This window comes from Microcaecilia unicolor, chromosome 3, assembly GCF_901765095.1.
Source record: "Microcaecilia unicolor chromosome 3, aMicUni1.1, whole genome shotgun sequence".
In the NCBI taxonomy this organism is placed as follows: Eukaryota; Metazoa; Chordata; class Amphibia; order Gymnophiona; family Siphonopidae; genus Microcaecilia; species Microcaecilia unicolor.
The window spans coordinates 535231726-535256726 of NC_044033.1; the positions used below are offsets into that span (position 1 = coordinate 535231726).

At 42.8% G+C, this 25001-nt stretch overlaps 1 protein-coding gene across 4 annotated transcripts in view; it reads left to right on the forward strand.

The window, feature by feature from the left end:
* GTF3C2 (general transcription factor IIIC subunit 2) overlaps positions 1-22966 on the forward strand; it is a 317364-nt gene extending 294398 nt beyond the window's left edge. For 3 of the 4 annotated variants that reach the window (XM_030199230.1, XM_030199228.1, XM_030199229.1), the window contains 3 exons: positions 2071-2262; positions 9660-9767; positions 19697-22966. In XM_030199230.1, coding sequence (XP_030055090.1) covers positions 2071-2262; positions 9660-9767; positions 19697-19912 — 516 coding nt within the window. In that variant the 3' untranslated portion in view covers positions 19913-22966. Of the gene's footprint in view, positions 1-2070; positions 2263-9659; positions 9768-19696 lie in introns of those variants that run through there. The other variant, XM_030199231.1, reaches the window with a different exon arrangement.
* The last annotated feature ends 2035 nt before the right edge of the window (positions 22967-25001 follow it).

Consider the following 25001-nt stretch of genomic DNA (forward strand, 5'->3'; position numbering starts at 1 on the left):
AGGCCCCCTGTCAAGCCTCCTGCAGTGTCATGGGATCTCAACGTAGTCCTCACCCAGCTGATGAAACCTCTTTTCGAGCCACTGAATTCCTGCCATCTGAAGTACTTGACCTGGAAGGTCATTTTCTTGGTGGCAGTTACTTCAGCTCGTAGAGTCAGTGAGCTGCAAGCCCTGGTAGCTCATGCTCCTTATACCAAATTTCATCATAATAGGGTAGTACTCCGCACTCATCCCAAGTTTCTGCCAAAGGTGGTGTCGGAGTTCCATCTTAACCAGTCAATTGTCTTGCCAACATTCTTTCCCAGACCGCATACCCGCCCTGCTGAACGTCAGTTGCACACATTGGACTGCAAGCGAGCTTTGGCCTTCTATCTGGAGCGGACACAGCCCCATAGACAGTCCGCCCAATTGTTTATTTCCTTCAACCCCAATAGGAAAGGGGTCGCTGTTGGGAAACGCACCATCTCCAATTGGCTAGCAGATTGCATTTCCTTCACTTACGCCCAGGCTGGGCTGACTCTTGAGGGTCATGTCATGGCTCATAGTGTCAGAGCCAAGGCAGCGTCGGTGGCCCACTTGAAGTCAGCCACTATTGAAGAAATTTGCAAAGCTGCGACGTGGTCATCTGTCCACACATTCACATCTCATTACTGCCTCTAGCAGGATACCCGACGCGACAGTCGGTTCGGGCAGTTGGTGCTGCAGAATCTGTTTGGGGTTTAAATCCAACTCCACCCTCCAGGACCCGAATTTATTCTGGTCAGGCTGCACTCTCAGTTAGTTGTTCTTCCTAGGTCAATTTCTGTTATACCCTCGCCGTTGCGAGGTTCAATTGACCTGGGTTCTTGTTTTGAGTGAGCCTGAGAGCTAGAGATACCCCAGTCGTGAGAACAAGCAGCCTGCTTGTCCTCGGAGAAAGTGAATGATATATACCTGTAGCAGGTGTTCTCCGAGGACAGCAGGCTGATTGTTCTCACCTACCCTCCCTCCTCCCCTTTGGAGTTGCGTTTTACTCATTAATTTGCTTGTCATTCAACTGAGCGGGAACGGTCGCGCACGGGTGGGAAGACGGCTGCGCATGCGCGGTGGGCGTGCCCTGCGTGCGGGACCGCCCGCAAAGTTTTGTTCCGGTTGGTGGGGGCTGCCGTGGACGTCAACCCAGTCGTGAGAACAATCAGCCTGCTGTCCTCGGAGAACACCTGCTACAGGTATGTATCATTCACTTTCTGTTTGCATGCAGAAACAGCATCTCTGTCACACCCACACACTCCCCCCTCCCACAATAAATACACAAGCCGTACCATGGAGAATCAACATCTCTCACTCACACAACCCCCCCCCCCCCACACACACACACACTCAAGAACATACACACACTCTGCCATGGACAGGCAGCATCTCTATATCTCACTCACATACACAAACTCTACCAAGGAAATTCAACATATCTTTCTCTGACTCACACACATACACAAACTCTGCCATGGTGAATCAAGATCTCTGTCTCTCACTCACACCCACACACTCCCCCCCCCCCCCCCCCCCCCAATAAATACACAACCTCTAACATGCAGAATCAGCATTTCTCACTCACACCCACACACACAACCAACACAAAAAAAAAAAACAGAAAAACAACAAAAAAGATATTACACATAATGCAACAATGTAAATTATTCATTAGCATGACAAAACATTTCTCCTAACAATCCCTTTAAAAACATTAATTGCAGGAAGCCAATACCTTGCTAGCGCCCGTTTCATTGGTTTCAGAAACGGGCCTTTTTTCCTAGTATTAAATAAACATCAAGTTTCCAGGTATCAAACTTCAATGAACTGTGCAGTGGCTTCTGGGATTCAGCAGATAATAAGATGCCACGGAGCCTATTGGGATATATGCCATTTCAAAGAAAGAAAGACCATAAAGCATGTTTAGTCTGCCCTTTTTTTTCTTGATCTAGAGCCAGGAGCAAATAGTTCCACTTTAAAGAATATTATATGTCATATAAATTAATGCATGGAAATACAGCACCTGCCTGCTTTGATCGATCTCTTTTCATCCTCAAACAGCCAATCTACAAAGCCGATCTCCTCCTGTGTGCTTCTGTAAACACACCAATTGTAGAGGGAGCCTCAGAGGAAGGGCATCTTGCAGCCACAGAGGAGACAGGGACGGATGTAGAGCAGTCACCAACAGTGGACTCCAAGTCTTATCACTCAGCTGTCACCAGATATTCCATCCTGTATCAGGACACTGATCTGGTAAAAACAAAATTGTTTGTTTATGCTTTATTTTCCTGTTAATATAGTAACATAGTAAATGACGGCAGATAAAGACCTGTACGGTCCATCCAGTCTGTCCAACAAGATAAACTCATTTTAGATGGTATGTGATACTTTATACGTATACCTGAGTTTGATTTTCCTTGCCTTTCTCAGGGCACAGGCCGTGGAAGTCTGCCCACTAATAAGTTCTGAAGCTCACATCGAAGCCCCTTAAAATTTACACTCCAGCCCATCCCTATCTATTCAGTCACGATCAGGGCATAGACCGTAGAAGTCTGCCCAGCTCCCGTTTTGTTTCCCAATCTCCGCTAAGATTCCACAGAACTATTGCTTCTAAAAAGGATTCCTTTGTGTTTATCCCATGCATGTTTGAGTTTCATTACCGTTTTCATCTCCACCACCTCCCACGGGAGGGCATTCCACATATCCACCACCCTCTCCATGAAAAAATACTTCCTGACATTAGTGCTGAGTCTGCCCCCCTTCAACCTCATTTCATGTCCTCTAGTTCTACCGCCTTCCCGTATCCGGAAAAGGTTCATTTGCAGATTAATACCTTTCAAATATTTGAACGTCTGTATCATATCACCCCTGTTTCTTCTTTCCTCCAAGGTATAAAGGAATCCTCCTCAGAAGGAAGGGATCCCCAGAAGCTTAACATAGTAACATAGTAGATGACGGCAGAAAAAGACCTGCACGGTCCATCCAGTCTGCCCAACAAGATAAACTCATATGTGCTACTTTTTGTGTATACCTTACCTTGATTTGTATCTGCCATTTTCAGGGCACAGACTGTAGAAATCTGCCCAGCACTAGCCCCACCTCCCACCACCGGCTCTGCCACCCAATCTCTAGTGAATACAAATAGCCATTCCTCTCCCTCTCTATAGCCCTGAAGTTCAAAGGTAAACACGGGCGCTATTGGTAATTAGCGCTGGGCTAGTGCCCACATTTACCTGAACAGAATGTACAGAGGCCCAAAGTGCAGAAACAAACAAGCATGTAAACAGCGCAAGTGGCATGCTAATGTAATCAAGCTCATGAAATACATGTTCAGGTCAGCAAGTCTGTCCTCGTACGGTTTGCAACGCAAATCCCATACCATTTTTGTAGTTTTTCTTTGCACCGCATATCTTTAGCAAGACACGGCCTCTAAAACGGAACACAATACTCCCAAGTGGGGCCTCACCAACTACTTGTAGAGGGGCATCAACATCTCCTTTCTTCTGCTGGTTATGCCCCTCTCTATGCAGCCTAGCATCCTTCTGGCCACGGCCGTCGCCTTGTCACATTGTTTCTTCACCTTCAGATCCTCCGACACCAACACCCCATGGTCTCTCTCCTGAGTCGAGCTTACTAATCTCTCCCCTCCTATCCGGTATCTCTGTTTTGGGTTTCCGCACCCCAAGTGCATCACTCTACACTTCTTGGCATTAAATTTTAACTCGCGTTTCAATGGGGTATCTTTCTCTTCTGGTTTCAGTACTATATTTAAATGCTTTAATTAAGAAACCGTTATACTGTATGTATATTTTTTGGGGTTTTTTTTAATTGCTGTGACTCATGTGTTGTCTGTGAAACATATATATCTTATTTTTTGTGAGTGCTCAGTAAAACCTGTTGCTGAGGCTGGACAATTTGGAAGCAACATACCATGCAAACATCATTGCACTGTCAGCCCTCCCTACCTCCTTCGAAATTATGGAAGCTAATATGTTGTGATTTATATAAATTCTTTTAAGAATACTATGCACTATCAGTGCTAATACGCAAAAACCTCCAAGCACTTAGCTTCGGGCTGGGTCATATCTTCTTTTTGTTCCGTGCAGCCTCTGTCAACAGTCTGTGTCTTCGTGAACGGTGTGATTTAAAACAATGGTGGATCAGCAGCTCAGTGTGTGTCTTAATTCTCTCATTCTTAATCTTTGTTCACAACACATTATGTGTTTCGCACTGTAGGCGTCTTCAGGAGAACTTAGTCTTATCGCACCTGATTTCCGCTATTTCTGAACTGTACTCCCTATGAGACATAAGGTAAGCCTTGCATATATAGTAAAGAAGTTTGGTGATTAAGTCAGAATTATGAGGACTTGTGGCACCTCAATAATTAGTAGTAATATCTAGTATTGAGAACAAAATAAGAGAGCAAGTATCACCTACATTATGTATCGCTTATGTCTCATAGGGAGTGCCGTTCAGAAATAGCGGAAATCAGGTGCGATAAGACTAAGTTCTCCTGAAGACGCCTACAGTGCGAAACACATAATGTGTTGAGAACAAAGATTAAGAATGAGAGAATTAAGACACACACTGAGCTGCTGATCCACCATTGTTTTAAATCACATCGTTCACGAAGACACAGACTGTTGACAGAAGCTGCACGGAACAAAAAGAAGATATGATCCAGCCCGAAGCTAAGTGTTTGGAGGTTTTTTCGTATTAGCACTGATAGTGCATAGTATTCTTAAAAGAATTTATATAAATCACAACATATTAGCTTCCATAATTTCGAAGGAGGTAGGGAGGGCTGACAGTGCAATGATGTTTGCATGGTATGTTGCTTCCAAATAGTCCAGCCTCAGCAGCAGGTTTTACTGAGCACTCACAAAAAATATTATATATATGTTTCACAGACAACACATGAGTCACAGCAATTTAAAAAAAAAACCAAAAAATATACAGTATAACGGTTTCTTAATTAAAGCAATTAAATTTTAACTGCCAGACCCTCAACCATTCTTCTAAGGTTCGGAGATCCCTTCTCATCGTTTCTACTCCCTCCAGGGGTATCCACTCTATTGGCTATTTTTGTGTCATCTGCAAAACGGCAAACCTTTCCTTCCAACCCTTCAGCAATATCTCCCACAAATATATTAAACAGAATAGGCCCCAGCACCGCCCCTTGAGGAACTCCACTATTCACCTTCCTTTCCTCCGAGCGGATTCCATTTACCACCACCCTTCCTCCAAGCGGATTCCATTTACCACCACCCTCTGCCACCTGTCAGTCAACCAGTTTCTTATCCAGTTCACCACTTTCGGTCCTAAGTGCAACCCTGTTCACGAGTTTTCTGTGGGGGACCATATCAAAGGCTTTGCTGAAGTCCAAGTAGATTACATCTAGCACACGTCCCTCATCCAGTTCTTTGGTCACCCAGTCAAAAAAGTCAATAAGATTCGTTTGGCAGGATTTTCCTTTGGTAAAGCCATGTTGCCTCGGGTCCTGTAACCCGTCGGCTTCTAGAAAGTTAACTATCCTTTCTTTCAGCAGCGACTCCATTATTTTTCCTACCACCAACGTGAGACTTACTGGTCTGTAGTTTCCCACTTCTTCCCTGTCTCCACTTTTGTGAAGAGGGACCACATCCGCTAGTCTCCAATCCCACGGAACCTCTCCCATCTTTAAAAATCTATTAAATAAATCTTTAAGAGGTCCCGCCAGGACCTCTCTGAGCTCCTTCAGTATCCTGGGCTGCATCCCATCCGGCCCCATAGATTTGTCCACCTTCAGATTCTCCAGTTGTTTATAAACTCTTTCTTCCGTAAACGGCGCTGTATCCACTCCATTCCCAGACTTTCCCTTGGCAGCCAACCGCGGTCCTTCTCCAGCATTTTCCTCCATGAACACCGAAGAGAAATAATTGTTTAGCACGTTCGCTTTATCTTCATCACTCTCCATATAGCCTTTCTCATTATCCTTCAGTCTCGCAATTCCATTCCTATCTCTTCTCCTTTCTCCAATATACCTGAAAAAAGTCTTGTCACCTCTCTTTACATCTTTAGCCATTTTTTCTACCGCTCGCGCTTTCGCTAGGCGTATTTCCGTCTTCGCTTCTTTCAGTTTAATCCGATAATCTTTTCCGTGATCCTCTCGTTGCATTCTTTTGTATTTCTTGAACAAAGCCTCTTTTGCTCTTATTTTTTCAGCTGCTTGTTTGGAGAACCATATAGGCTTCCTGCTTCTCTTGTTTTTGTTTACTTTCCTCACAAAAAGATCAGTCGCCATATTTATAGCAGCCTTTAGCTTGGACCACTGTTTTTCCACATCTCCTACACCTTCCCACCCCAACAGCTCCTTCTTCAGATATTCCCCCATTTTATCAAAATAAGTACATCTGAAATCCAGTACTTTGAGTTTTGTGCGTCTACACTCCGCCTTCGCCCTTATATCAAACCATACAGTGTGGTGATCACTATTACATAGGTGGGCACCCACCCGTATATTGGAGACACTACCTCCATTTGTGAGCACTAGATCCAGCATCGACCCTTCCCTCGTGGGTTCCGTCACCATTTGTCTGAGCAAGGCACTTTAACAGGCGTCCACAATCTCTCTACTTCTTTCCGATTCCGCAGACAGGACGTTCCAATCCACATCAGACAAATTGAAAATCTCCTAACGGTAGCACCTCCCCTTTTATACCAATCTTTTGAATATCTTCTATCAGATCCTTGTCTAACTTCTCTGTTTGTGCAGGAGGTCTGTAGATAACCCCCGTGTTGATACAAGTTCCGTCTTCTCTTTCCAGGACGATCCATAAAGCTTCTTCTTTTCCCCAGGTTCCTCGCATTTCAGCTGCTCTGATATTCTCTCTCACATACAGAGCCACTCTTCCACCTCTTCAGCCCTCTCTATCCTTCCTAAAAATATTATAGCCCGGTACAGTCACACATCCCATTCATGAGAATTGTTGAACCACATCTCCGTAATAGCAACAATATCCAAGTTTTCTTCAAACATCAGGGCTTGCAAGTCTTGAACCTTTTTTACTTAGACTAAGAGCATTTGTGCACATGGCTTTCCATGTGCTTAGTGAGTTTTTATATTTGCATGACCTTTCCCTCTGCCATCATGTTTATTCTGGGGGTGACTTTTCGAAATCCCCTGTTTCCTTTTGTCACCCCCACCCTCTAATTTAAATGTTTAGAAACATACTGTCTGAATTTCTCCCCAAGGATCCTTTTTCCCATCACAGAAAGATGTAGCCCATCATTACAGTACAGCCTGTTATTTTTCCACGTATTACCCCATTCTCCTATGTATCTAAAACCTTCTTCTTTACACCAAGACTCAAGCCACTTATTGAATTCCTCTGTTTTGCGTAGTCTTTCCTCTCCCCTCCCCAACATAGGAATTACTTCAGAAAAAGCCAGAGTCCGAACCAAAGATTTCAGTCCCTCACCAAACTTCTGAAACGCTCTCTGTGCTGTAAACGTGCTATTGTTGGCCAGGTCATTTGTCCCCAGGTGAATTAATGCAAAGAAGTGCAGAGTGATGCATTTGGGGTGCAGAAATTCAAAAGAGATGTACCAAATAGGAGGGGAGAGATTGGTAAGCTCAGCTCAGGAAAGGGACCTTGGGGTAATGGTGTTTAAGGATCTCAAGGTGACGAAACAATGTGGTGGCCGTGGCCAGAAGGATGCTAGGCTGCAAAAAGAGGGGTATAACCATCAGAAGAAAGGAGGTGTTGATGCCCCTATACAAGTCGTTGGTGAGGCCCCACTTGGTTATTGTGTTCTGTTTTTGAGGCTGTATCTCGCTAAGAATGTAAAATGACTTGAAGCGGTTCAAAGAAAAACATCAAAAATGGTATGGGGTTTGCAAGACGGCTTCCTCAGGGGATAGAGCAAAAACTGCTGTCACGAGAAAGCCATTATGGTGAAACAGAGATCCCCGTTGGGATCAGGGATCAATTTTGAAGATAAGTGCTGCTTTGTTCTGTAACTTGTTTTTGCTGATACTTGAATTGCATTATTGGGTAAATGGAGTTCTGTGCAAAGAAGTTTTATTACAAGAAAATATCGACATTATTGAACTCTTTAAAAATAATAAATAATTATGATTAAAAGTTGGGCGTTTTATGCAATGATGCATTTTGCCCTGTGGTGAAGCAACAATCTTGCATACCAGATGAGGTCTTTTCTCCCTTGAAATCCAATAATGTCTATATGTGTAAAAAATTAAAATATATACAGTTTAATAACTTGATTGCTATAGTTGTGATTTTCCACCAGTTTTGAGGTTTTTGGTTTTTATTCTTATTTGCTATCAAAATGGCTGCCTATGTCAGCTCAAATCTCAAAATGGCTACTGCGACCTTCAGCAGCAGTCTTGAGAGACTGCAGCTGAAGTTCTTGGCTGTCATTTTGATGGTGGAGGCGGCAGGGGCAAAAGCTACTGGGCATCATTCCTGTCCTGGTTAGGCCACTAACCACCAAGGGTGTAACTGGAGTCACAAGCCATAGGGAGGGGGGCGTGGAGAAGGAGTCTTTTTTTGATCACAGAAGGAGGGGAATGGGTGCGGTTCGGGGGGGCCTGACTAGGCCAGTTTCAGCTTTGGCTTCAGCTGAAACCAATCGGCAAATTTCAGCCAAACAAAGAGCCTTCTTTCGGTTTGCCTCTAATTACTGTAGAATTGGACGTTCCAGTTTCCCCCTTGATGTGTTATGCCTATATGGGCTTTGTCATGAAATGCCTAGCATTCATCTGTGGCTACCCCTGCGGCCACTTAGAGGGTCTATCCCCAGCACAGCCCAGGTCCACTTGCACCTGCCGTTTGTGCTCTAAACTAGCACCCTCTTCCCACCAACTGGATCACAATCGCCTCTGGGCAATTCTCCCACTCTCAAATTATTACCCATTGATTTCTAGGATACTGGGGGAGCCACACTCCCAGTGGTCCCACAGTTCCTAGAAAACACTCACAGACCCACCACACAAATCACCAGGATTCTTAGTTAATCCAGACAAGCAGAGACAATAAACTAAAAATGTTTATTGTCATAAAAATATTGACTAGTGATCCAAAAAAACAGATGAAACAAAACAGCACATAATAACAGGTAATTAATATGGATTGCTAAACATTTGTTCACTGCCTGAATAGTACCGTACAAGAAATATAGTTGCTCACAGGTTATAGAATATATCTGTTCACAGGGTATCAGTGAAGAGATCTTTCTCTCTTCCCTCCCATTCTGAGACTGGAGAAAAATCTAGTATTTCCAAACTGAATTTGAGCTCCTGGACCAATCAGAGCTCAGAATAGGGAATTTTAAAAGTAGCTGGCCAGATCACTGCAGGTTACCTCGTCTCTGTGTGCTAACTAAAGAAGGAACAGTCATTCCTCTGTAACAGCTTTAAACATAAACATGCACCACTGCTGACCAAGCTGGAGAAATACACTTCAAGAAATAACCCACTGTTTGTCACAGGCTTCTCCTGCAATAACTGGAGTCACAGGCAGTTCAGAGTTTCTGGAAATAAAAACTAATGTTTGAGGCTGAGCATAGGAATGAAAACCGTTCTATCATTAGCCTATACTTTCCTTTACATAAATACAGTGTTTTCTGATGGCTTTTTTTTAATACAGCGAAACTTTAAACATTTTCTCAGCCGTGAGCCTATGAGGAGGATGCACAAGTTTGAAGCCAAAGGAGACCTGGCCATGGATCGGATGCTGCTTGAATCCATTCATAAGGTTGGTGGTAAATGTATATGTTGATAACCAAAAGTTAAAACACTTAGAGGGAATATTTACATTTGTGACCCCATGACCGAAAGGGTACCAAAAGTGGGGTATGTGACTTATACCACAAGATAGAGGGATATCAACTACATAACTGCTGACTTGTTTTTATCTTTAGTTGCTATATGTGCTGTTTTCTTGCTTGTTTCATGATTTTGTATGTTTTTTTCTGCTCCTCCTTGGATATAGGCAGATTATAAATAGTAAACAATAATCCTGCAAAATTTCAGCCTCAGGTGTAGACTAATTGCATCTTTAAAAACGAGAAATGTTTATCGATGAAAAAGCCCATTTTAGGTACCTTGTAGGCGCTTGCAGTTTTTAAGCTGTAGAACATGAAAATATTAAAGTTGTGAAAAAAAATTGCATAGTCCCATTCTACTGACCCTGTAATACACAAAACTTTAAAAGTTGAAAGTTGCCCAAATTTACTCATTCAAACTTTTATAGTCTTTACCTCTGGTTGGTACCTTCTCTCTCAGCGGGTCACATTTAGATCAGGCCTTTTGATTGGTATTTCAGAGCGAGTCTAAGCGTCCTGTTTATGAAACATTATCCCATTGACCCAAAAAGGGGAGAAGCCAATACATAGGTCTCTAAGTGTGTACCTAAAGTAAAAGTACCCTTATAAAAGTAGTTCTTTTTTAAACAAAAACATAGAAATTGAGGCCTTTTTGTGCCTAATATCTGAATGCCTGTAGTGACTCTTACTAGACCTGTATGAATCCTTGGGGTCATCTTCGACTCCTCCCTCTCCTTCTCTGCACATATTTAGCAGACTGCTAAAACCTGTCATTTCTTTCTCTATATCAGCAAAATTCGCCCTTTCCTTTCTGAGCACACTACCAGAACCCTCATCCACACTCTCATCACCTCTCGCTTAGACTATTGCAACTTGCTTCTCACAGGTCTCCCACTTAGCCATCTCTCTCCTCGTCAATCTGTTCAAAATTCTGCTGCTCGACTAATATTCCGCCAGTGTCGTTATGCTCATATTAGCCCTCTCCTCAAGACACTTCACTGGCTTCCTATCCGTTTCCGCATACAGTTCAAACTCCTCTTATTGACCTATAAGTGCATTCACTCTGCAGCTTCTCAGTATCTGTCCACTCTCATCTCTCCCTACATTCCTCCCCGGGAACTCCGTTCACTGGGTAAATCTCTCTTATCTGCACCCTTCTCCTCCACTGCTAACTCCAGACTCCGTTCCTTTTATCTTGCTGCACCATATGCCTGGAATAGACTTCCTGAACTGGTACGTCAAGCTCCATCTCTGACCGTCTTCAAATCTAAGCTAAAAGCCCACCTTTTTGATGCAGCTTTTAACTCTTAACCCTTATTCACTTGTTCATAACCCATATTTTATCATCCTCACTTTAATATTCCCTTATCTCTTGTTTGTCCTGTTTGTCCTAATTTAATTGTAAGCTCTGTCGAGCAGGGACTGTCTCTTCATGTTCAAGTGTACAGTGCTGCGTACGTCTAGTAGCGCTTTAGAAATAAGTAGTAGTAGAATCCTAGCACCTCTAGCCTTTTTTTCTTCTCTATGACCAGAGAATTTGGCTGTTTTGTCCCTAAGCTTAATTTTGAAATACCTCTCTATTTTGCTGTCTTTTATAATGCTACTCTCCCTTCTACTTTCACCCCAAAGTTTTGGATGTAGAATAGAGAAAATTGGTTCTGAAACCAGCCACTGAGGTTTCGAGGATATCCACAGTGACTATGCAAGAGATAGATCTGCATACCAAGAAGGCAGTGCTTGCAAATCTATCTGAATCCTATTCATTGTGGATATCCTGAAAACCTGATTAGCTGGGTGTTTGTTTATAACATTCTTAGTGTACCACCTTTCTGTGGTACATACTAAAGCAGTTTACGTATTACATACAAATACTTTCTCTGTCCTTGGTGAGCTTACATCTAACTTTTGTACCTGGGGTAATGGGGAGAGTAAAGTGAATTTTTAGTGTGTCCCGAAGGCTAGGTTAGGAAGCACTGGAATAGAGGAAGAGTATGTAGGCTTTCTTTTCTTCTGGCCTCATTACCTTGGTTGTACCATTAAGCAAATATGAATAAGAAAAATTGCCTTTCGGGTAGAGGAGTAGCCAAATGGTACAAATTTAGGTTGTAAGCCCTCTGGGGACAGGCAGATAAGTAGCTCGCTTTGAGGTACTATTGAAAAGGTGTGGGCTAAATCCAAATCTAAGTTCCAGCTAACAATAATGTAGGGTAAGTTGTTACTGTGAGTTTTAGCCTCTGTGTCATTTCTCTTCATATTCTCTTTTAGCCTTCATGTGGAATGTTTATTTTATTTGACTCAATTCCCTCTTTAACATAAGTGTCAGCAGTCGTTGTCTAGGTTTGGTCCCGGGGTCCAGTTCACAGAGACAGTGAGTTCGTAGAGGCAGTAGGTTCCCAAAGAATACACAATCCACACGAGTTGGGATATATAAAGTATATTATATTTGCAGATATGTATAGGCTCACAGCACTTAGTACAGGTAAATGGTACAGGCTGTCTCTGGGTGTGTGTTTAGAGAGAGAAAGAAAGGATAGGGTGTTTGTTCAGAGGAAGAGAGAAGCCTTGGGGTTGTGCTGCAAGAGGTATATATGTGTGCAGAGAGAAAGGAAGAGAGAGAAGGGCCTAAGAAGGCTAAGCCATGGGCTCTGGGAGAGAAGGCTTTGGGGAAGAAAGGGGGGGCCAGTGCCGGAGCTCTGGTGGCTGGAGATGGGTAGGTGCAGGGGGAAAGACAGAGAGAAGTGCCCTGAGCATGTGCTCTGCTTTATACCTCAAGAACAAAGAGATCAAAAACTTATCTTCCTTCCCAGCCAAACTCCAGTTTGCTTTCTGAAGTCAGGAAGGTGATGATTTTCACAGGTTCTCCTGTTTGAAGTCCCTAGTGATGGAGCCTCTATGTCTGGCTTCCTTTGTTCTTAGAGAACAAAAGGTATGTTAATCAGGAGTAATTGAGAAACAAAAGGGCTATCAGGCCTCTGAGCACCATTTGGTCCATTTTGCCATCCTCAATGATTCCTGAGGGAGGGGGAGAGTTCTCAGAGGTCAGAAGCTGGTTTAATATTACTCTATATTAATTTTAAGTATGTCCAGCCATCCTGACAATAAATACTATCATTTCTATAGTGTATAAGTGCAGTATCACAGTATTGTTGGGATCAGAGGCTCAGCACTGATACTGGACACACTACAGCTTATCCTTTCTATAGTGTGTAAGTACATGTAGGAATATATATTAGAGGACAAACCCCTGGTGTATAGTCTGAGGTACTTGGGCTGGCAGAAAACTACTAAATAGCAATTATTCTGGACACGTTTCTAGGGGATGAATGTACCTCTTATTTGTCCTGATTAGCTGTACCAATGAAAGGAACAATGCCACAAATGGAAATATATTATTTATTGTAGATATAAAAATACATGTGGCAAAATGCAAACAGGTTACAAAAATAGACTTGTACTACAAAAATGTAGATTATCACCAAGCTAGATATCAGTGGCTTAGCCAGAAGGCAATTTTTGGTGGGCCAACAGGTTGGATGGGTGGGCACTAGACAGTGTGCTGGAAAATGTTTAACAGGCTCTCTCCCCGGTCCACCTCTGCGCCCCACCCTCCGTCCACCTCTGTGCCTCCCATCAAAATTGCAGAGCTGGCTATAGCCGGGGAGAGAGCCTGGTGGGGGAGGGGGGGGGGCAATGCATTACTCTCTCCAGGAAAAAAAAATTTAAATGATCCCAGGTTCCAGTCTAATTCATGTTTAATGTGGGATAAAATGCCATAAATAAGTAAATAAATATAAACTTTTAATGTTGAGCACCTGATTCTCAAAGTGGACATATTCCAAACACTATAATGAAAATAAAATGATTTTTTCTACCTTTATTGTCTGGTGACTTTGTTTTTTTGATCATGCTGGCCAAGTATCCGATTCTGCTTCTATCTGTCCTCTTAACTCCGTTTCCAGGGCTTCCTTTCCATTTATTTCTTTACTTTCCGCCTTTCTTCTTCATTTCTTGCCCTACATACTTAAGTAAAAGCTGGGTCCTCCGCAGACTTGACTTTCCAGTGGATCCAGCTTCTGCCTATTTTCTTCATCCATGTGCAGTTTTTCTCCTCTCTTCCTTTTCCCTCGTCTCATCTCCTTCCTTCCTCACTCTTCCCTCCCCTCCATCCATGTCCAGCATTTCTTCTCGTGTCCTTCCCTCTCCTCCATCCATCCATGTCCAGCAACCCTCCTCTCCCCTGCCCTCCCCTCCATCCATCCATGTCCAGCAACCCTCCTCTCCCCTGCCCTCCCCTCCATCCATCCATGTCCAGCAACCCTCCTCTCCCCTGCCCTCCCCTCCATCCACCCATGTCCAGCAACCCTCCTCTCCCCTGCCCTCCCCTCCATCCACCCATGTCCAGCAACCTTCCTCTCTCCCCTGCCCTCCCCTCCATCCACCCGTCCAGCAACCTTCCTCTCTCCCCTGCCTTCCGCTCCATCCACCCATGTCCAGCAACTCTCCCCTCCCCTCCATCCAGCCATGTCCAGCAACTTTCCCCTCCCCTCCATCCACCCATGTCCAGCAACTCTCCTCTCCCCTGCCCTCCCCTCCATCCACCCATGTCCAGCAACTCTCCTTTCCGCTGCCCTCCCTCCATCCATATCCAGCAATTCTCTTCTCTCCCCTGCCTCCCTCCATCCATCCATATCCAGTAATTCTATTCTGTCCCCTGCCCCCTCTATCCATCCATATCCAGTAATTCTATTCTGTCCCCTGCCCCCTCTATCCATCCATACCCAGCGATTCTCTTTTCTCCCCTGCCCCCCTCCAGCCATCTATACCCAGTGATTCTCCTCTCTCCCCTGCCTCTCCTCCTGCTCCTATCCATATCCAGTGATTCTCCTTCGCCCCCATCCTCCCCTCCCATTCATATCCACCTGCCCGCCCTTTTCTCCCCCCAACATCCCCCTTTTTCTTCCTGCCACAGCGCCCTGCGTGGTTTAAATATTTTTTTATTACCTCCGTCGAAGCAGCTGCATCATTGAAAGCCCTGCCCGTCTCTAGCCCTCCCTTCCTGAGTTCGTTCTATCAGAGTCCCGCCCTCGTGGAAAGAGGAAATGATGTCAGAAGGAGAGACTCTGAGGGAACAAACTCACGAAGGGAAGGCTCGATGGGCAGGGCTTTCAATGACGCAGCCACTTCAACAGAGGTAAAAAAAGATTTAAACCCCGGGCGAGGGGATTCTGGGTGGCCGGGCCCGGAGGGAAAGTGGCTGGGCCCGGGCCCGTCCAGGCCCACCTGTGGCTACGCCCCTGCTAGATACAAAGATATCTGATCAGCTAAGAACATAAGTATTACCATACTGGGAAAGACCAAAGGTCCATCAAGTCCAGCATCCTGTTTCCAACAGTGGCCAATCCAGGTCACAAATACCTGGCAAAATCCCAAAAAAGTACAAAACATTTTATAGTGCTTATCCCAGAAGTAGTGCATTTTCCCCAAGTCCATTTAATAATTGTCTATGGACTTTTCCTTTAGGAAGCTGCCCAAACCTTTTTTAAACTCCGCTAAGCTAACCGCCTTTACCACATTCTCTGGCAATGAATTCCAGAGTTTAATTACACATTGAGTGAAGAAACATTTTCTCCAATTCATTTTAAATGTACTACATTGTAGCTTCATCACGTGCCCCCTAGTCCTAGTATTTTTGGAAAGTGTAAACAGACTCTTCACATCTAACCATTCAACTCCACTCATTATTTTATAGACCTCTATCATATCTCCCCTCAGCTGCCTTTTTCTCCAAGCTGAAGAGCCTTAGACGCTTTAGTCTTTCCTCATAGGGAAATCGTCCCATCCCCTTTATCATTTTCGTCGCCCTTCTCTGCACCTTTTCTAATTCCACTATATCTTTTTTGAAATGCGGCGACAAGAATTGAACACAATATTCAAGGTGCAGTCACACCATGGAGCGATACAAAGGCATTATAACATGCTCATTCTTGTTTTCCACTCCTTTCCTAATAATACCTAACATTCTATTTGCTTTCTTAGCTGCAGCAGCACACTGAGCAGAAGGTTTCAACGTATCATCAACGGCCACACCTAGATCTTTATGAGAGATTATACAACAAAAATATATTGTGTAAAATACACTTAGCAGCTAGTTATATCACTACATGCCACAACTCCTGGGACAACCCAGTCTTTCACTGATAAAACCATGGACTAAATAAACTTCTGAACCATAGGTAGTAAATCCTGCTTATCTCTTACCCTGCAGTCCTTATTGCAGACTACCAGTGGAAAAGAATCATATTCCTCTGTTGAGACTCTAGCAGAAGCCTCTGTGAATCAACCTCAGTCCAGTTATAAAATCCAAGGTCTGTACTCTGTATACTGATTACACAGTCTTTTGGGAAGGCCTTAGTGCTGCAGCAGAACTGACCTTGTCAGCTTTATTACAAGGAAAATTCAGTTTCTCTGGTGTTTAGGAAAATCAGTCTCTCTCTCTTCTCAGAGCAATCTATCCACTGACAAGTCTTCTGTTCGTCTCTCTCCTCTCGTCAGTCAAACCTTGGCATCCCTCTGGATCAGGTGATACCTATGGACCAATCACAAAAGGCGTGATTCTGTCCAGCAGAATTCATGGTAGACAATGCATGGTCTTGTGATAGCAGCAAAGAAAGTCTTCTCAGTCACTAGGCTTCTGGTAGCAACCTCCCTCTTGATTCACATATACTCCCAGAGACATTTGTCTTCTGTGAGGTAAGCTCCTCCACTCTTCCAAGGAGATAACGGGAGGCTAGTTTGCAGTAAACAACGTGTCCTTGGATGAAGTCATCATGGGTATGCCAAGCAGTAATTTTCCTTTGTAGAAAAGCTGGTTTCGATTTCAGGTGTATTCAGGCCACAGGCTGTAGAATCCATATTAGATGATAAAAGATGGTTCTGTCATGGACAGGCCTCAGACCAGCAAAGGTGAGATAACAGGAAAATACCCCTTACAGTACCCAAAAGTGAACTACAAATGATCCATTCACTCACTCAGAGAGGAGGAAAAGACCTCATACATCAGGAATCTTGCCAGATATTTGTGACCTGGATTGGCCACTGTTGGAAACAGGATACTGGGCTTGATTGACCTTTGGTCTGTCCTAGTATGGCAGTACTTATGTACTTATCACAAAAAATTCAATCCAGCACATATAAGGTCTTTTCATCCTGCTCTAAGTGAGTGAATGGATCATTTATAGTTAACTTTTGGGTACTAGTTTAGGCATCAGTGTGAACGTTACTAGCCAGCTTTAACGTGTAATAAGTGTACATAATAGGCATACTGGGTCAGACCAGTGGTCCATCTATCCCAGTATCCTGCTTCCAGCAGTGACCAATCCAGGTCACAAGTACCTTGAAGAAACCCAAATAGTAGCAACATTTCATGCTACCAATCCTACGGCCAGCAGTGGCTTCCCCATGTCCATCACAATAGCAGACTTTGGACTTTTCCTCTAGGAACTTGTTCAAACCTTTTTTTAAACCCAGATACGCTAACCGCTGTTACCACATCCTCTGGCAATAAGTTCTACAGCTTAACTGTCCTTTGAGTGAAAATATATTTCCAACTATTTGTTTTAGTATTTCCATGTAATGTCATTGAATGTCCCCTGGTCTTTGTACTTTTTGAAAGTGTGAAAAATTGATTCACTTTTACCCTTTCTACACCACTCAGGATTTTGTAGACCTCAATCATATCCCCCCTCAGTGGTCTCTTTTCCAAGCTGAGGAGCTGAACTGCTATGAATTTACAGCCTGTCTCAGTGACACAGACTACTCAATAATTACTGGATTCGTATTGAGTAAATGAAACCTTTATTAGCAGAGCTAAATTCTACAATGATTAAGGTATATACAATGATTACCTATATAAACACAGTGATTGGCTGTATAAACAATCATTACATCACTGGTCTCTACACCTAAGCAATGCAAAGAGCTCTTAGACCTGGAAAGGAAGGAATACATACACTATACATACAATCATCACTGGTCCTTACATCATCCAGGCTCTTATCATCAGCTGGGGGGGGGGGGGGGGCGTTACAGTGAAAGCCAGGAGCTTTTTAGACCAGGAACAGATCCTCTGCGCAGTACCTATGTTACTCACAGATGAGCTCCCACTCTGCTGTGACAAGTCCTCCCTTTTTATTAGGCTCTGAGGTTATGTTCAGAGCTAAGGACAATTACAGAATGCTTCTAAGGAAAATTACAGAATGCTTTTTTGTTTAGGTAAACAAGCCATACTATGGGAACATGGTCACATGCTTTCCCAAGTCCAGGTGGCCAAGCTGGGCCTGGAAAACAAGTGCCATCCTCCCCTTCACATACCAAATTAATTAGAGCTGTGCCTTTTCTTCTGCATTCCAACTTATTTTCACACAATCAAAGTTACAATGATTTTTAAACAGAATTACTTCTAATCAACAATACAGACCCCGTGTGCACTGGTCGATCATAGTAACATAGTAGATGACGACAGAAAAAGACCTGCACGGTCCATCCAGTCTGCCCAACAAGATAAAGTCATATGTGCTACTTTTTGTGTATACCTTACCTTGATTTGTATCTGTCGTTTTCAGGGCACAGACCGTAAAAATGTCTGCCCAGCACTATTCCTGCCTCCCAACCACCGGCTCTGGCACAGACTGTATAAGTCTGCCCAGCACTATCCCTGCCACCCAATCTCGGCTAAGCTTCTGAGGATCCATTCCCTCGGAACAGGATTCCTTTATGTTTATCCCATGCATGTTTAAATTCCATTACCATTTTCCTCTCCACCACCTCCCGCGGGAGAGCATTCCAAGCATCCACCACTCTCTCCGTGAAAAAATACTTCCTGACATTTTTCTTGAGTCTGCCCCCTTCAATCTCATATCATGCCCTCTAGTTCTACCGCCTTCCCATCTCCAGAAAAGGTTCGTTTGCGGATTAATACCTTTCAGATATTTGAACGTCTGTGTCATATCACCCCTGTTTCTCCTTTCCTCCAGGGTATACATGTTCAGGTCCACAAGTCTCTTCTCATACATCTTGTAACGCAAATCCCATACCATTTTCGTAGCTTTTCTTTGCACCACTTCAATTCAAGACAGAGATGAAAAACAATCTTTACAATTCACTTCCATTACAGGAGCCTCAACCTCTAGCCTTTCCTCATATGGGAGGAGTTCTATCCCCTTTATCATTTTGGTCACTCCTCTTTGAACCTTTTCTAATTTTGCTATATCTTGTTTGAGATGGACATAGAGCAAGCCTTCTTGCCCTGGGATTGGTAGCATGGAATGTTGCTACAATTAGAGATTTTGGAATGTTTTACTCTTTGGGGTTCCGGAATCTTTCTATTCTTTGAGATTTTACATGGAATATTGCTACTATTTGGGTTTCTGGTACTTGTGACCTGGATTGACCACTGTTTGAAGCAGGATACTGGGCTCGATGGAGCATTGTTCTGACCCAGTATGATTATTCATATTTTCTTATGTTATGCCCATAAAGCATCATAGCAATGTTGGGGTCAGAGGCTCTGCACTGATATCTGTAAATACTAGGGTATAAGTACAGTATTATAGCAATGTTAGGGGCAGAGGCTTTACTGATGCAGAAGTAGGAGATGAATTGACTGGGTTCTGTGTGAGGCTAAAGAGTGGAGAAACTGGTTGTTTTTCAGTTCAGGATTTTTTGCTTGATTTGAAAGAGCTCCACAGAAAGCCTGCTTGTTCTATGAGCTGTGTTTAGTAGTTTTGGTCTCAGCACAGAAGAGAGACACACTATTTCCAGAAATTCATGTTGATTTTTCCCCCCCTCCCTTCTTTTTCAGGTTCGATTCAGTCCCAATCTGGACTCATATTGCTGGATAATTTCTGGAGGACAAGCTGGTATCGTCCGAGTCCACTGTTTGAAAGGTCTAAGTTCACACATCAGTGAAAAACTTTTAATGGAGTGCCAGGCCCAGTTCAGTGCAATGTATGAGGATGTGGTGGAGGAGACTGCGTACAGCCCTGCTGTTATGCACACCCTCGTGGAGCTGGAGTAATGGGTTGAATGCCACTATCCCATCACATCTTCTACACTTGGAATAGGTGCTTTTGCTGTGCCATCATGTGCTGTTTCACAGTGGCAAGTATTACCGTACCATTACACGTTATTCGGCTGGCCCTGCCCTGGTCTGTCTCTCCACTCTGCATCAAAGGGTAGACATACAGCGAAAGCCATGGAAACGGCTTTTTCTGCAGAAGAGAATAGTCGTGGAAGATCGGACAGACACGGAAACAAGGACTTCTGTAGTAGAGAATAATTATGGAAGATTGGGCTGTCTCTGAACCAGTCTCCTATCTTTCAATGACTGGAACAGGGGCTCAGAATTTGAGGAAGTGACTAAGGAATATGATTGGTTTGTTAACCTTCATTTCATTCCAGCCTTATTCAGTTGATTATTTAAGTAATGAAAGAATAGAATGAAGCACTAGAGGTTTTATAAAGCATTTTCCACATGTAAGTAATGATCTGCATGTGGGAAATGGCTCCTATAAATTGTGTAGACATACTGAAAGATTGCACCTACTGTTCCATGGTCTGCATGTAGGCATTTCTGGGGATGTGCTTGAAAGTGTACACTCATTTTGTAAAGCACTCTTCAACACGAATAGGATGCATTCACATATTTACACTTCCTTTAAAACAGATGTAAACTGGAAACTGCTGGGGGATCTTATAATAGCATTCAGGTGCTTTGTGCTGCATTTAGAAAATAAGTACATTGTTGTACTTTTCCGGTAGGTACCCAGTTTTAAAATTGAACCCTCAAAGGCTATTTTGAAATCTCTTTACCTGGGTAAGTAAGTAGAAAAAGGGGTAGGGTCAGCAAAGCGTGTGAGGAGATTGGAGAACTCACTTTGTAAGGAAGTATGCACAGTGCCAGTAGACCCCAAATTTTCAAAGGGGCATTTTAAGAAGTGCTCTCTGTAATGTTGGAACTGGCAGATGCTGAGCTTATGGTGGAGTAGAAGCTCCTCGACATATTCCCCACTTTTTCACTGCAAGAGTATTGACATGAATAACCAGTTACTACTTATCAGTTTTCTAATGCCGTGTGGAATAGTTAACCCTAAACAGCTCTAAAGGCTGCTACTTTGTATATCGCTGAAAGATGGAGGTAGGTTCACTAGTGATGTTCCCGTTATTTAATTTTTATTTGATTTTTTATTCTTCCTTTAGTAACCAGTTTAGAGGAGTCCTTCCACCCTGGTTTCACATTCTTTTTCAATCTGTGAATTGTCCTATCTGATTTTAGCCTTCTATTTACAAGAATATTTGATAATTAGGCAGGATAGAGGACATGCTTCTCTCATGCCACAATTTTATCTGAAGCATAATGAGATTCTAGTCACTGTTCGTACACTTCCATACCAAAGATTATAGCTACTTTCATTGTGTAGTTGCTGTTCTCCAGTGTATGGGTAGAAAAATGTTCTGAGCATTTGGGTGCCAGGTAAAACTTTTTAGCAGCCAGAAAAATCATTTGTATCCCTGATAATTTCATGTTTGTTTTAATTTATTTTTATAGGGGTTTTTTTTTATTTTGCTTTATTTTTTTTTCATTTTTTTCTCATTAATTTTTCACTTTGTTCTCCAGTTCCTCCTCCATCCTTTCTGCCCATTCTTCTCACCTGCCTCTTTCTATCCTCACTGCATCTTTCCTCTGAGAGTGGCAGTGGGCCTTTGTCATGGACTAACAGTGATGGATTTCTCACCGGACTTGGACTGGCTGTGGAGGGTCTTATGAGGCCTGAGAGAGTGGTAACAACAGCAGTGGTGTGTCTTGCTGAGTTTGACATCCTACAGCAGGCCCAGGCCAGCAACGACAGGACTTCAACAAGCCTAGGACAATATCAAAAATAAAACATCAGGCCCCAGGTGCTTAAGCAACTTGAAGTATTTCCAACCCTGTTGGAGGATATTGCTTTTATGTGGTCAGTATTGTCCCATGGTTTGAAACAGGGAAAATATTAATTTGTTTTTGTATCAGCAGTTCGTGTTGGGGGAAAAATAGAATTTTAATTTAATAAGGCTCTTTTAATGGAGGAGGGAACAAACACCAGAACATTGGGAAGCTATATATATATATAGTTCTGCAATTTGAGCATTTTCTGTAATTTCCTAACTTACCTGGAGTATTTCCTGATACTTGTTTTGTTACATTTTTGCTATCATTTTCTTTGGATGTTTTTTTTTTTTTTTTTGGGGGGGGGGGGGTGGTAGACATCATTTGCCTCAGATTCTAGTCTGTCTCTTCTTCCTGAAACTTGTGTGAACACCTGGGGAGACTAAAGTCATCAAGCAGAGAGAATGAGCCCCTCACTCAAATTCCAAAGCAATTATTTAGGAATAGGAACTGTTTTTAGGAGAGCATTTTCTTCTATACTTTTCTATTTATTTCTGGGTTTTGTTCTACTAATTATAAACAACTGTTTGTCATACACTTTTATTATTTTTAGTGACAAATGGGTTTGGGATGTAAAAATTGTAGAAATGCCTATTGATGGTCGGTGTCTCATCAGCATTTCTCTGGTAGCTTCCAAAGCTAGAGTGAAGTTCTGTTGTACAGTGATTTTAGGTCAGGTTATAAATAATTTAAATAATTATAATGTCATTTGCTTTTCTCATCCCATTTATGACTGCTGATAAATATGTCCTTTTGTAATATACTTACCCGTGTCCAGGGTTGTACATGGTGTAGATATATATTTATAGTCACTTGCATTTGTCTGCAGGAGTGAAGAGTGACATTTGAAAATTATACTTGTCTATACTTGTGGTAGGGATCCTTTTGGTAACAAAATAGTTTGTCTCAGGACTGACCTGTAACAGTGAGAAGGCACTTCATGCAAAGAAATTGCCGTGTCAGAAGACCTAGACATCCAAATCTCAATCCAATTCTTATATTTTATTGGACAATGTCAGAAAATGAGGGACTGTGCATGAACCTTGCTGCACATTTTGCATTTTACTACTTCGGTAGGATAATCCTGTGTTCTTTCTCAGTGTGTGAGAAAAGCACGTAACTTGCTCACATTGAGCGTAATTGGGAATATTGTTATTTCTTCTGTTTAGTAAAAAAATAAAAATAATAAAATATGTAAATACATTCAAATGCTGTTTTTCTTTCTATAAGATCAAGTTATTTATTTATTTAGATTTTGCTCACACCTTTTTCAGTAGTAGCTCAAGATGAGATACGTTCAGGTACACAGATACATTCAGGTACACTGTGTATTTACCTGTCCCTGGAGGGCTCACAATCTGATTTTCGTACCTGAGATTATAGAGGGTTAAGTGACTTGCCCAAGATCACAAGGATCTGCAGTGGGATTTGAATCGGACACCTTTGGATGTCAAGACTGGTGCTTTAACCACTAGGCCACTCCTCCACTCCAAAGAGGTTTGATAACAGGAGATGGCATGATCTCACAAGGCTAAAGCTAGATCCACTCCACCCAAGTTTTAATTCTCCCCAATGCAGCCGTCACCTTCTTGGTACACCCAAAATAATGTAATCTCCGCCTACTGGTGGCTAAAGCTCTTCAGCTTGGAGAAAAGACAGCTGAGGGGAGATATAGAGGTCTATAAAATAATGAGTGGAGTGGAACGGGTAGATGTGAATCGCTTGTTTACTGTTTTCACCTATGCATCCAGCTTTTCCTACTTAAACGCACAACTATGGAACGCACTACCAAAAGCAGTAAAAACTATGCTCGACCACCTAAATTTCCAGAAAGCACTAAAGACAGACCTGTTCAGGAGAGTATACCCCTCCGACCCAACATAAAATACCGAACACTTGTGACACAATGTAACCAAAGACCGTAATGGACATTACCTGACTCTTCCTCTCAGAGGGGGAGAGGAGAGGAAGAGTCAGCTTCAGCTCCCTCTCTAAGTTCCCCCCAGTTGTACTTACCATATATGTACCCCATTCTACCACAATATCACTTTATATTCATTCATACCATGTATTTGTTCAGACCGGAATTGGCTAATGCCGTTAATGGTAAAATGTAAGCCACATTGAGCCTGCAAAAGGTGGGAAAATGTGGGATACAAATGTAACAAATAATAAATACCAGGCTACTACTACTACTACTATTTAGCATTTCTATAGCGCTACAAGGCATACGCAGCGCTGCACAAACATAGAAGAAAGACAGTCCCTGCTCAAAGAGGGAGCATGCAATGAAGCTACAAAGTAGTAAATTTAAAACAAATTTGAGAAAATATTTCTTCACTCAACGTGTAATTAAACTTTGGAAATTGTTGCCAGAGAATGTAGTGAAAGTTAGCTTAGCGGGGTTTAAAAAAGGTTTGGATGGCTCCTTGGGAAAAATCCACTGCTTATTTCTAGGATAAGGAGCATAAAATGTATTGTACTTTTTTGGGATCTTGCCAGGTACTTGTGACCTGGATTGGCCACTGTTGGAAACAGGATGCTGGGCTTGATGGACCTTCGGTCTGTCCCAGTATGGCAATACTTATGTATGTATGGCTTCATCCCACATAATCCTGCAAATAGGTGGGAAAATGTGGGATACAAATGCAATAAATAAATAATAATCGGCCAGATAGGCCTAGTGGTTAGGGTTGGTGGTCTTTGGTCCTGAGGAACTGAGTTCAATTCCCACTTCAGACACAGGCAGCTCCTTGTGACTCTGGGCAAGTTACTTAACCCTCCATTGCCCCATGTAAGCCGCATTGAGCCTGCCATGAGTGGGAAAGCGAGGGGTACAAATGTAACAAAAATAAATAAAATAAATGCCGTCTTCTGTGATCAAACCTCCTTGCCATGTTACTACTTTGGTAATTTACACATTTTGGCTCTTTTGAAAACCTAGCCTTTTAATGGCCGAAAAGAACCAGAGCTGAGCACCTAGTTAAGGTGTGGATCCTGCCTGACATCAGGAAAATGGACCAACTCCCAGTTTGGTGTTTTTCATAATGCTTTATATCTACAAAAGGGATTCTCAACCCAGTCCTCAGGACACACCTAGCTGGTCAGGTTTTCAGGATACCCAGAAAGAATATGCATGACAGATTTGCATACCCTACCTCTGTTGTTTGCAAATTTACCT